At 38.5% G+C, this 12930-nt stretch overlaps 4 protein-coding genes across 4 annotated transcripts; all 4 read left to right on the forward strand.

The window, feature by feature from the left end:
- The first annotated feature begins 2486 nt into the window (after window positions 1-2486).
- Or43a (Odorant receptor 43a) lies at window positions 2487-4745 on the forward strand. Its single transcript, XM_018103426.3, has 6 exons — window positions 2487-3147; window positions 3223-3490; window positions 4049-4148; window positions 4208-4309; window positions 4361-4468; window positions 4582-4745. Exons 1-6 carry the CDS (start codon window positions 2706-2708, stop codon window positions 4684-4686), a joined length of 1125 nt encoding a protein of 374 aa, XP_017958915.1. The 5' UTR covers window positions 2487-2705; the 3' UTR covers window positions 4687-4745.
- Window positions 4746-8664: 3919 nt separating this feature from the next.
- Window positions 8665-9508, forward strand: LOC115562409 (uncharacterized). Its single transcript, XM_089262601.1, has 3 exons — window positions 8665-8890; window positions 8957-9274; window positions 9340-9508. The coding sequence occupies exons 1-3, from the start codon at window positions 8783-8785 to the stop codon at window positions 9499-9501; spliced, it is 588 nt and encodes a 195-aa protein (XP_089118727.1). The 5' UTR covers window positions 8665-8782; the 3' UTR covers window positions 9502-9508.
- Window positions 9509-10154: 646 nt separating this feature from the next.
- Window positions 10155-10811, forward strand: LOC149090962 (uncharacterized). The gene is made up of 3 exons (XM_089262076.1): window positions 10155-10214; window positions 10273-10593; window positions 10650-10811. The coding sequence occupies exons 1-3, from the start codon at window positions 10155-10157 to the stop codon at window positions 10809-10811; spliced, it is 543 nt and encodes a 180-aa protein (XP_089118202.1).
- Window positions 10812-11219: 408 nt separating this feature from the next.
- On the forward strand, window positions 11220-11883 carry LOC149090963 (uncharacterized). The gene is made up of 3 exons (XM_089262077.1): window positions 11220-11285; window positions 11345-11662; window positions 11722-11883. The coding sequence occupies exons 1-3, from the start codon at window positions 11220-11222 to the stop codon at window positions 11881-11883; spliced, it is 546 nt and encodes a 181-aa protein (XP_089118203.1).
- Window positions 11884-12930: the final 1047 nt, after the last annotated feature.

Below are 12930 nucleotides of genomic sequence, written 5' to 3' on the forward strand. Positions count from 1 at the left end.
AATAATAAAAGGTAAAATAATAATAATAATAATAAAAATAATAATAATAATAATAATAGAAATAAAATAAAATAAAACAATAAAAAATAAATAATAAAAAATAAAAATAAAAGGTGTAATAATTGAATAAAATGTATAATATTTTTTTTTTTATAAAAAAATTACAAAAACAATCAAATTCACTGCAAAAATTAAAACATATTTATAATCAAAAAAATATATTTGTATATATACTATAATTTATATATATGTAAAACGCAATTTAAATCGAAAATGTATTAAAAATAATCTATCGAATTTTATGCACGATAGTTCACGCCACCTGCTCATCTCTAGTTTTGCAATTTACGCTTAACAATAGACCAATGCCAAATTAGAAGCTTAGCAAAACAATTTCAGTTTTCTAGGCAATTCTCTCATTATCTCTCTCTCTCTTTCTATCTAACTCCTACACTTTCCCTTTTTTCTCTCTCTCTCTCTCTCTCTCTCTCTGCCTAACTATTGACTGTTTCTCTGACTTATTCTCTCCCTCGCTCTTTCATTCTCTTTTCCACTCTTTCCCTCTCTCTTCAAAAATAAGCTACTGTGAGCTGCTTAATTGGCAAAAAGCTGCTTAGCTATCGCCCACTAGAATTGTGTTAAAGTCAATATTGACACGCCCCCACAATTGCGCCAGAGAAGGCGGCTGCTGAGCTGCCACACTTAAGCAGTGCCTCCTCCATCAGGGACAGACGAATCGTTTAAATCACAACGGAATTTGCTGTTAATTGCTTGATATTAATTTTATACAAGTTCAGCTGCAAATCGGAGCCCGGAGCCGCAGCCAAGCAGCTGAGAGTATACGTAATTAATGTCAGTCTGTGGCTTATAGGGTTAACAGGACGAGGACCAAACTTGTGTGTGTGAGTGTGTGTGTGTGTATGCGTGTGCTGTCCTTTGATGTGTGTGGCCCATTGTGCTCATTGGAGTCGTTGCTGCTGCTGCCGCTGCTGCACAAAATGTGATAATTAAATGTCGTCCATTTGGCTGAGCTTAGCTTTTAATTTATAATAAATTCTGGCTGCTGTTTCAAAATGCATTTTTCGACCAGATACTTACGTCCTTTGGTTGTCCTTTGATTTATGTGCAGCGCCTCGCATGAGCAGCTGTAACTGACATTGCATGTGGTCTGCTGCCTGCCCTGGTCTGGCCTGGCCTGGCCTTTAGTAATGTTTGCACAAAATATTGCGCATACGCCACAGTCGCCCACACACACACACACACATACACAGTCACACGCAGGCACTTTTTCGGCTTGAGCATTTGGCTTTGTCCTTTGCCTTTTTGCGGCATAACGCGCGGTTAAGTGGCCATAATGTGTGCCTTTATGGGCTTGGTCTACCCCAAGGTCCTGCTCCAGTGCCGGCTCCTGTGCCTGTGCCTGTGCCGTTGCCTGCGCCTTTGCCCAGGTCTTATTTTAATTCCCCGCCGTATTTGCTGAGCTGGCATTGTTGTTGAATTATGTTATGCCCGTCGCTTGTTGATTTTTATATTGTTTTTTCTCTTTCTCTTTCTCTCTCACTCTCACTCTCACTCTGCCTCTGTGGCTCTTGCTCTGTTTGTTTTTGTCTCTGGCCGCTGTCCACATGATAAGCGAGCGGTTCGGCTCCAAATATTTGGCTCTGGCATGTTTGCCCAGTTGTTTACGGATAATCCGCTTTTATTGTTTAATAAGTCATGTCTGCCTATCGCCGCACTGCCGCACTGCCTCGCCCATGGCCTGGCCCACTGCCTGATTGCTGCTGGCCACGTTATCGCCTCGTTAGCTTTTTGAAAGGATATTCGAACAGCAGCCGAAGAGCAGCGCCTGGCACATTTTTACTGATTTTGCTGATGATGTCTTTTGTACGTGTGGAAAATCGATGCTTAAATTAAATACGGATTTGCATATGCAGAGCACAATTTGCGATTTAATTCTTAATCTTCTTGGCATCAGCTGTACCGAGGCTCCCATTAAAGGACTTTTTTGTATTGAAGGAAAAATTTAAGCTTAAATACAATCTTAATTTTCAGCGTTGTTCAGACTTTTGAATTTTAATTCAATTGAGAGTGGGATTACGAATTGTTGATTAAATTTTATTTTTTAACTAAACAAAAAAGTTGTTTATAAATTTGTTATTTTTTTTTTTGTTTTTTTATTTTAATTTTTTTTATTTTTTATTTTGTATTTTTAGATAATTTCTATCTTCTTCGCTATGATATCTTGTCAAATATATATTTCTAGGGGTTCTTAGGGATTTTTATTCCGCAAGTTCGTTCTCTAATCTCAAGGTTATTTCCTTCTTCCTTTACTAAAATGCATTTTATATGATATAAATATTTAATACACACCTATTAGCTAATTCTCTGCAATAAAATCCAATTATATATAGATGCGATTATATATGCACAGATCTGCTAGCTACAATTACATTACGAATTGAATAGCTGTCACAAAATGGAAATTTAGCCCCTACTTTGGCACTTCCATTGCATTTGCATAGCATTGCATTGTCGCACAGCCAATTTGGCAAATTATAGGCTAAGGGCGACGCCTTCGATTGCCAGAGGACAATTGGCCAAACGCCTTGCGAGCGAGTGAGCCAATAAAAGACATTTGCCGAGCACTCGGGGGCCACAGTGTCGAGTGGTGCTCCGGGCCGGAAGTAGTGCAAAGTGGTGCGGTAATGGCTGAGGATATTGCTTTGGTGGCCATCAATGTGGGCATTTGGCGGCGTCTGGCGGTGCTCTATCCCAGTCCGGCGACCCGCTGGCGGAAGTACGCGTTTGTGTTGCCCGTTTGCCTGATGAATCTGATGCAGTTCATCTTCTTGCTGCGCATGTGGGGCGATCTGCCTGCCTTCATACTGAATCTGTTCTTCTTTTCGGCCATACTCAATGCCCTGATGCGCACGCTGTTCGTCATGTGGAAGCGCCTGGCGTTCGAGAAGTTTCTGGAGCAAGTGACGCATCTCTATCGGGAGATCGAGGCATCCAGCGATGAGTTCTGTCGCAATCTGTTGGCCATGGCCGTGGCCGAGTCGCGTCGCCTGGCCATATTCAATTTGACGGCCTCGTTTCTCGACATTTTGGGCGCACTAATCTTTGCTTTGTTCCTGGAGCAACGCAGTAAGCGGATAATGTTTGATAGGCTTTCCAGCTTAACAGTAATGAATACGCCCGCCCCCCCCACCTGCCCAACAGCCCATCCGTTTGGCGTGGCCCTACCGGGCATGGACATGCAGCGCACACCCGCCTACCAGATATTCTATGTGCTGCAGTTGCCCACTCCCGTGGTGCTCTCCATGATGTACATGCCCTTTGTCAGTCTCTTTGCGGCCTTTGCGCTCTTCGGCCGGGCCTTGCTACAGATATTGGCCCACAAGTTGTCACGCATCGGCCAGCTGCAGGCGGAGGAGCAGCGCTATCAAATGCTGATTGCTTGCATTCAACTGCATATTACCATTGCCAGGTACTGTAGCTGTCGAGTCGTAGGGCAGCTCATTAAACACTGCACCCATTGAAAGTGGGAGAATATCGAATGAAAAAACCATAAGCAAACCTTTCATATTCATATAATAATATATATGAAATTAATGTATAGAATATTTAATATATAACATATTTGTCAGCTACTATGGATAGAGGTTAAATTATTATGGAATGCATATATTCATAAATACAATTCATTTCATATTTAAGTAAGATGTGTATAAGAGTAAGCATTAAATATACATCCTATAGTAATGCTGCTGTAAATTGTTATACATTTATATATTTATCTTTCATCATAATCTCAACGAGTCACAGATTCCATATATTTTCAATATGTCATACACTCATTTATTCAATCCAACCGCAAATCTTGTTTAGATCAGAAAATGATTCTCCAGCTCAAACTTAACAAGGCTCACACTACTCTTTAAATAATCCTTAATCACCACACTCTTAATATTTACCGCTTACACTTAACATAAACAGCAACTATTAACTGTCAGCAGTAACAGTCTCTCTCTAATCTCATTTCCAGCTATGTGCGCAATTTGACAGCACTGATCGCCTATATCATAGGCGCCGAGGCTCTGATCTTTGGAGGTATTATATGCTCGCTACTGTTCTGCTTAAATATAGTTGAGTTTCTTGAATTTCAGCTACTTCAGTTTACTATATGCCGTTAATCTATTTATAGATCACCTCACAAACGCAGATGATCTCAATAATCATGTATATCTTGACCATGCTCTATGTGCTCTACACCTATTACAATCGTGCCAACGACTTGATGATTGAGGTAAGCCAAACACCTTCTATTGCATTCTACGAACGACTGTTTCCATTGCAGAGCGTGCGCGTCTCTCAGGCTGTTTACAATGTGCCGTGGCTGGAGTGTGGCATGGGTTTTCGGAGAACTCTTCTGATCTTTTTGATGCAAACGCAAAGGCCTCTGGTGGTGAGTGTCGCTGGCTCTGAGAGCATCGCATGCATTTCATTTGGCAGATTCTAATCGTGGCTTTTGTGCATGCGCTCCATTTCATTCATTTGGAGTCTGGTTTTCCCTTTCAGATAAAGGCGGGCCACGTTTACCCCATGACTTTGGCCATGTTTCAGAGTCTGCTGAATGCATCCTATTCGTATTTTACCATGTTGCGTGGCGTGACCAACAAATGAGCTGGAAGCCAAAAACTTTTCGGGCCATAAGCCAGGCAACAGGAGCAGCAGGAGGTGAAGGAGGACGGGGGCGTGGCAATCTGAGTAATGCAAAAAGTTGTTGTAGCTCGTTGTAGTCCGGGCATTTGCATATGCTATTCGTTTGCGTAGTTATTCTGAAAGGATTTAATCTGGCTGTTTGTACTCCGGACTACGGTCTGTAGTGTTGGCATGTAGATAGAGTCGTAGTCATAGCATTTGTTGTTGTTGTAGTTGTAGTTGTTGTAGCTAGTGCCAGGCATCTGTGCAAATAGTTTGTTGCGTTGCCTGGGTGGGGAGGGCGACGTATTTCTGTTTGCTTTAAGTCTTTTCTATGCTTAGCAATGCTTCACTTAGTTGTTTTAAGCGCCGTTCACGGAATATCTACTTTCGTTTTGATGCCAGTGAGCTGGGCTATAAAGGTTCTATTTAATTGCAAAGCGATATCAAAATAAATAGCTTAAAGCCAAGTTGAGAACTAATAAATTCCTGTGCGGCCTAAAAATATGCTGTAATAAATTGAATATATATTCAGTCAAGCTTAAAAATTGTAATAAAATATAATGAATTGAATAATAAAATTTACTTGGTAAGGCTTACTTGACTGCAGGAGAATCACATAGAAAGGCCGAAGTTATACCTCGCTTGCTTATCATGACTTTAGCTTGAGTTTAAGTTTATGTAATGCGATTAATGTCTAAAGATGTGTATATTAACTTCGGTAAATTCAATGTAATGCAAGCAATGAGCTGCCGTAGTTAAAGACCCATCGACTTATTTATGAGAATTGCATAGAAAGGCAGTTAAAGCAGTTAAAAGTTAACGTTGATTGCCGTTCAGTCTGCTTTGCTTCGCAATAAGATAAGTTTACAATGAACATAAACGAATTGAATTCATGAGAATTGCATAGAAGAGCGGCAGTTTATTTCGATTGGCAAACAGAGTCGTATTCATGAGAATTGCATAGAGCAGCAGCAGTTTGACTGCGATTGCCTAACATAATTTCCAACTGAAATCGAGTGGAAGCTACTTTGAAGTCGTTTTTGCTTGCGCTTTTTAATTAAAAAGCCCCAAACTCAGTCGCTCATTGTCTGCTGCAGTTTAATTAACATTAGTCATCCTCTTTATTATGCAAATAAACAGCTCTCGCTACAAAAACAACAAGAACAACAGCAGCAGCAGCGTTTAATGCTGGCAACAATAACAACTTAATTTAAAATTCATTATAACTGACACCAACTAGTTAAACAATTGTCGAGGCCACCCAACAACAAAGGACAATAACTAAAACAGCAGCAGTAGCAGCGGCAGCGGCAGCGGCAGCGGCAATAAAAACAACAACAATCAACCAACAACTGAGCGCGCTTGAATATTGAAATGAGCCTCGGTCGCACTTGAAATACGCAAATAAACTTCAAAGGCCGAGCGAAAGCTGAAGGACTGCACGCTGTGTGCGCGTCCTGTGTCTCCTACGGGCGGACAGGCAGACAACTGCCGTAGACCGCCTGGCGAGCGCATAAATAACGGTCAGCGCAGGAGTCAGCCAGCGAAGCCGTGCAATATTGGAGCCAGCTTGCGTGGCGTATACTTAATTTTATTATGAGGTGTCAAGTGGGCCAGTCGACTCTTGGCTCTGGCTCTGGCTCCTGGCCTTTTGTTTGTGTTATTTATGTTGTTCCGCCGTTCGGCGGCAGGTGAGCAGAGCCGCGCGTTGCTTGAACGCTGGGGGCGCGTATCGTTAACCACCTGCGGTTGCAAAATGTAAACTTCCTTTAGGCATTTGCTTTTTAGTGCTAGTTGCGAGGCGCAGGCTAGCTGGGCCAAAGGCAAATAGCAGTGCAAAAAAATGGGAATATGCAAATGCCACAGGAAGTGTAACTGCGACACACAGACAGCCCCTGTCCGGGCCGAGCTCCTGGCTGTCTGTGCGCTGCATAAAATTAACAAGTTTTGTCGCCCCCAAATGGCTGACGAAAAATAAAAAGAGAGAAGGAAAACAACCGAAATGTTTCATTAGAGCCATGGCCATGAGCATGTTATTTACCAACAGCTGGCACTGCCAGCCGAACCCCTTACATCACGCTTCCACGCCCCACGACCCGCCCCTTGCCATGGCTTTGTTGTGGCGTCGCGTCAAAGGTGGCGCTGTTTTATAATTGAATTCATATGCCTCAATGGAAGCGGCAGGCGCCAGCTACACAGCAACCACAGCATTTGGCTGGGGGTTGCACACATTCTGCAGCCCAAAAAGGACCTCTCTATGCAAGGGCGGGTGTATTTGTGTGTGTGTGTGCCATTTGGTGGCATTTCATTTAAATGGATTTTCAATTGCGGTTTGAACATTTTGCATAAATTGCTGTAATGAGTTTATTTCGAGGCAGCAAGTGGCTTCGTTTGCTTATGCCAGCCCACCACCCTCCGTCCTGTCTCGCTTGCCTCATTTGCAATTGTCAACTGGCTGTCCGGGTCGACAGTTGTATTGACAGTTTGTGTTCGCTGTTAATATTAATTGTGCCGTTTTGCTTCTGATGCCATTAAAAATGTCAAATGGCTAAGCCAACAATTGAAGCCAAGCGAAACAGTTCGATCATTGACAAGAAATTACTTTAATTGCTCTATTAAATAATAGATAATGATCCTAAAAATGATCTTTGCAACGTGTTCTACACTCGATCTAAAATTCATATTCAGTTTCATCCACACCCTATCACAATGGGAATCGAATTCAAAGCGGTTGGACTGTTGCTTATACTTATATGGCCCAGTGTGAGCATAGCAGAACTACTCAATCAACTCTATAATTGAGGGGAAACATATCTGTTTTGTAGAATGCATCCATAATGAAGTTTACGAATGCAGTTTGTGAGAATTACAACAAGACTCTGATCGCAATCACAGAGTGCCGACTGAGGGCTGTGAATCGTAATGTAACCACATATAATTTCAATTCGACACTTCATTATCCGATCACCGAGGTTGCGGTTGAGGCCCAGTTCTTCAAGAAGGCCAGCGGCTATAAGCCCTGGCTGTACAAGTTCAAATTTGATGGCTGTAAATTCCTAAAAAGAGCCTACAATCCGCTGGTCGTTTTAATTTTTAGACTCTTCAGAGATTATTCGAACCTGAATCATCCATGTCCATATACAGTGAGTATGCTTATTATATTTTTATTAAATATGTTATTTATTATAATATATATATTGACTTTAATGAATTTCTTTAGGGGCAAGTGTATGTCAAGAACCTGTATATTCAAGCGGAATCTATTCCGCTCGCGCTGCCAAGTGGAGAATATTTATTGTCAATGCGCTGGATCTTTCATAAGAAACTAACAACAAGATTGGATGTTTATTATTCATTTATAGAAGATATTATGGAACAGTAAGCGATGAGCATTATTATTTAAAAAATATATATATTTTGTTTAGGAATGTATATCAAATTTATATCGAATACATTGTAAAATTTATAGTAAATTTCCCATTAAAATTTAAAAGAACTCGCTGATTGCTGGAAAATAAAAAACTTATTTTCATGTCCAATTTTTTATCATAAAATGTTGACCACATAAACGAATTTCATATGAGATCTAATTATCATTTTAAATAACTATATATATGTATACATATATATAAATAGAGATTTTTTGACTACTCATCGTCAGGTGAAGCACGTGTGTGGTCCAAAAACTGCAAAGTTAATTATAAAATTCATATTTTTGAATTTGGTCATGCCACAATGCGCCACGTAGGCAAGGCTAAAGTTGAGCTACATAACTGAAAAACTTTAAGTAGTTGTGTCCAAAAACCAGGCAAGATTTTGTCTCAGAAAATTGAATACTCATCATTATTTTTAATATTAAGTTAATTCAGTTATACACACATAATTATATTTGAAACTATCTAATTATACACAAGTTTTGTAACGACAATTAAAACTATTTATGTTTGGAGCCGCACTATTTAGTCATTTGCTGAAATTCATAACGGGATCATTAGCTTTGTAATGCGAAAATAAACAAACAAAACAAGAAGCAATTTTTTAAATATTAGTAAAATTGCTCAAGCGCAGAACACAAATGAGATTTCATATACATTTGAAGCTGGCTGAAATCAATTTGACACACAGTGCGATGGAGCTCAGGCTGATGATTTTCTTACTTCTGGCAATATTGATGCGCCGCAGTGTGAGTATATGCAATGTCGAAGCTAAGGTAAAAATTTCACATAATGCAAATCATTCCGTGTTTCAGGATGCATCGGTCTTCAAGTTTACGAATGCGGTCTGTAAGTCCATGAATGCCACATTGCTCACCATCAACGAGTGCCGACTGAAGGCCATCAATCGGACTAGAACAGTGTATAATTTCTTTTCTACTCTGCATTATCCGGTGCATGATGTGGCCGTAGAGTTTCAGCTGTTCAAGAGGGCCAATGGATATAAGCCATGGCTATATAAGACCAAAATCAATGCTTGCCAGTTCCTGCAGAGGCCCTACAGTCCCATGGTGATCATAATCTTTAAGCTCATGAAGGAGAATAGCAACTTCAACCATACGTGCCCTTTCGTGGTGAGTGCCAGGGATTCATCGTCTATATTTGCCTCCTTGAGACTCTCAATGCTGAAATCTTACAGGGGCCGATGTTTATAAAGGATCTGTGTATTCAATCGGATAATCTTCCGCTAGTATTTCCCACTGGCGAATACCTAGTGGCATCCAAGTGGTATTCAGTAAAGAAATTGGCCTTGATAGTGGATTTATATTTCTCATTTGTTGAGGATCTAATAGATCAATAAACCCAAATGCACCACTTTATTTACAGTTGAATTGAAGAGGAAATATCGATTGTCTTGAGTGTAATCGCTAAAAAAAGTTATTAATATAATATAATTATTAAATATTTAAGAACATCATATCCATTATATGTGTTTTATATAAATATTTTAATATAAATATCATCACTTTTCTAACGGAACTTTTCGACATTTTGTGCTTGTCGCTGGAGTACGTGTGTTTAATTCGGGTATTACACAACGAACACGGACTACACTCAGCAATTAGGGTGTTTAATAACCCCAAAGGCCACTGACAGCATTTAATTATCGATATTGTCAATCGAAGGGTTTCATAAGGGGTTTCTTGGTTAGGGTATTAGGTTGGTGAGCTTGGGGAGTGAGCTTTACTGATTGGTGAACTATATTCTATTGAGCTATTATTTACAATGACAATTAAGCTATAGCTCCAATCAAATCATCGATCTTATCCAATGCACACATGTATATAATTACTTCTTTATATTATGGTTTATATTTGCAATTCATATGAGTTTAAATGTGATTATTAAATGGAGATTTTCAGCGGACACAGCTGTCTAGTCGGCTATACAAACTACAGAATACAAATACTAATTGCAATTTAAACTATTTATTGGATAGTTAGTCGAAGCACCATGAACGGTGGAACGATTTTGGTTGGATTACTGCTAATACTGTTCTCGCAAAGCCTGCTGGTGAGTCTGAAGTCTATATAACATATTATATTTAACTATATGTAATATTATAAAACAGGACGCAGCACGATTTCGATTTACGAATTTCGTCTGTGAGAATTTCAACAAATCATGGCTGAACGTCACCGAGTGCCGACTGCGTGCTGTTAGCCGTAATGTGACGAATTTATATTTTAATACGACATTGCTACATCCAGTTAAGAGAGATGTGGTGGTCAAGGGTCAGATATTTAAACGTGCAAACGGCTACAAGCCTTGGCTCTACACCGCATCCATCGATGGCTGCCGATTTTTAAAGAGACCTTACAGTCCCATTGCAATAGTTGTCTATAAGATGTTCAAGAAGCATACAAACTTGAACCACTCTTGTCCATACGAGGTACGTAGGCATTCGATTTACATTTATCGCTTGACCTACAATGCGTCATTTTGCAGGGCTATGTAGCGGTTCAGAATTTTAATTTAAATTTCGATAATCTACCACACGCTTTACCAACGGGCGATTATCTATTGCAATTGGATTGGATTTTCAGTAAGAAATTGCAATTGACCACAAAGCATTACTATGAATTCGTAGAGGATTTAGGAGTCGACTAGATAAGTGAAAGCAAATATATAAAATATAAAGCAAATATTTAATATAAATAGCAATAAAAATATTTAAATATTTTGTTATATTTTTTTTCTATTTAAATAAATTAAGTAAATTAAATTTAAGGTAGACCTTTTCAGTGCTGAACAATGACGATATGTATGATGATGATCCGCTCACATACACAATAGATTCTAGATCCATAAATCCCATTGTTGCAAAGGTCAGCTGGCCATGTCTATTGAGATGTGAAATAACACTTAAATGCGACCAATTGAGAAAACAATCATTGATGAGCCAATTGAGCGATAATAACGGCTCAATATATTATATACGAACATAGCATAGCCATAGCAATATTATTTATATAATATAACAATATTAAGCCGCAAGATCAATTGCAATACTTCGATATGGGCATCAAGTTCTTTGTGTCTGGGCTGCTGTTTCTGTTGATGGCACTGCAGCTCAGCTTAAATGTGAGTAAACGCAAAAAAATATGTTTTGATTAAATCTGATACAGTTATTTTATGTTTAGGATGCCATCATATTTAAATTTACGAATGCCGTCTGCGTCAATCATAATGAATCTTGGATGACTCTGCATTGGTGTCGACTGCGAGCGATCAGTCGTAATAAGAATACTTTTAATTTGAATTTATCTCTCAATTATCCAGTGTCTCATGTAACTGTGAAAATTCAAGTATTTAAGAAAGCCAATGGATATAAGCCATGGTTTTTCACAACAAGCATCGATGGCTGTCGTTTCCTGAAGAAGCCTTACAATCCAGTTGCAATTATTGTCTTTAGGCTGTTCAAGGAATTCAGCAACCTGAATCACACGTGCCCCTATAGTGCAGTAAGTAATCAATCGGTATATTTTGAGTATTCAAGGATTTAATCTGTGCTTTATAGGGTCCGATTATAATAGAAGGTTTCTATCTGCGTCACGAGAAATTGCCAAGTGTAATGCCAACTGGTGAATATCTGTTGGCATTGGAGTTTCTATTTGTTAACAAGCCTCAATTGGACGTGAATATATATTTCGACTTCATTGAGGATCTTTTGACTTCATAAAATGATGATGATGATGACGAGAAAAGTAGTTTTCCGTTTTTTGGTTTTGGTTTGGTTAACAGATGGAAACAATAAAGCATATAAAGAAAATAGTTGACAATTTTAATCAAGTCTCTTAAGGTTATATATACATATATATACATATATATATATATTTAAATATGTATTTGCATATTTGTATTGTTTGTTATTCATCTTGGAAGATATGATACAATATTGTAATTCAAAGAAATCTTAAGCTAACGAATGAATAATAATATTTCACTATATCTATATAATATATAATCTATAAATAAATACATTTACATACATACATATATGATATATAATATTATGATATAATACATAAAGTTAGCCACTTGCGAAATCCAGGTTGTTGGATAATTGCTAGCTTATTATAGACAACTATAAAAAACATTTATATGCTATGCATTGATAATCAATCAGCATTTCTGATTATTTTCAAACAGTTTGTATTCATTGAAGCGGAAGAGAAAATGCAGTTACCTATATTTTGTATTTATTTTCTATTTTAATCAATTATAATTGATATTTGCTTCGACTTGTATTAGTCATTATTAAATGGTGATTTTTATTTCAAATACTATAGGAACTTTGAATGCGCAAATCTAGAGTATTCCATCAGCAGAGTGCATTGGGCCGAATAATGTGTTTATAATTGCCTGTTAAAGCCGTTGCAGTAAAATTAAAGAGTAAAATTTAGAGGCCATCAAACACAATTCACACGCGATGGACAACAGATTGATTTTGTGTGGAATCGTGCTAGTATTTTTCGCGTTTAGACTGCATGTGAGAGAGATTTCTTCTTATAATAATATATATGGCATATATAATATAATATGACATATAAAATCTCATTCACAGCAAGCTGCACAATTTAAATTCACAAATTTCATCTGTGAAACGATCAATAAATCGTGGATTAACGTTACTGAATGCAGACTGTACGCTGTTAGCCGTAATTTGACGTATTTTAATCTGAATCTGACATTGCTGCATCCAGTTAAGAGAGATGTGTTGGTTGTG

Source organism: Drosophila navojoa, chromosome 5, assembly GCF_054131105.1.
Source record: "Drosophila navojoa isolate 15081-1374.11 chromosome 5, UAZ_NAV_1.0, whole genome shotgun sequence".
Taxonomy (NCBI): domain Eukaryota; kingdom Metazoa; phylum Arthropoda; class Insecta; order Diptera; family Drosophilidae; genus Drosophila; species Drosophila navojoa.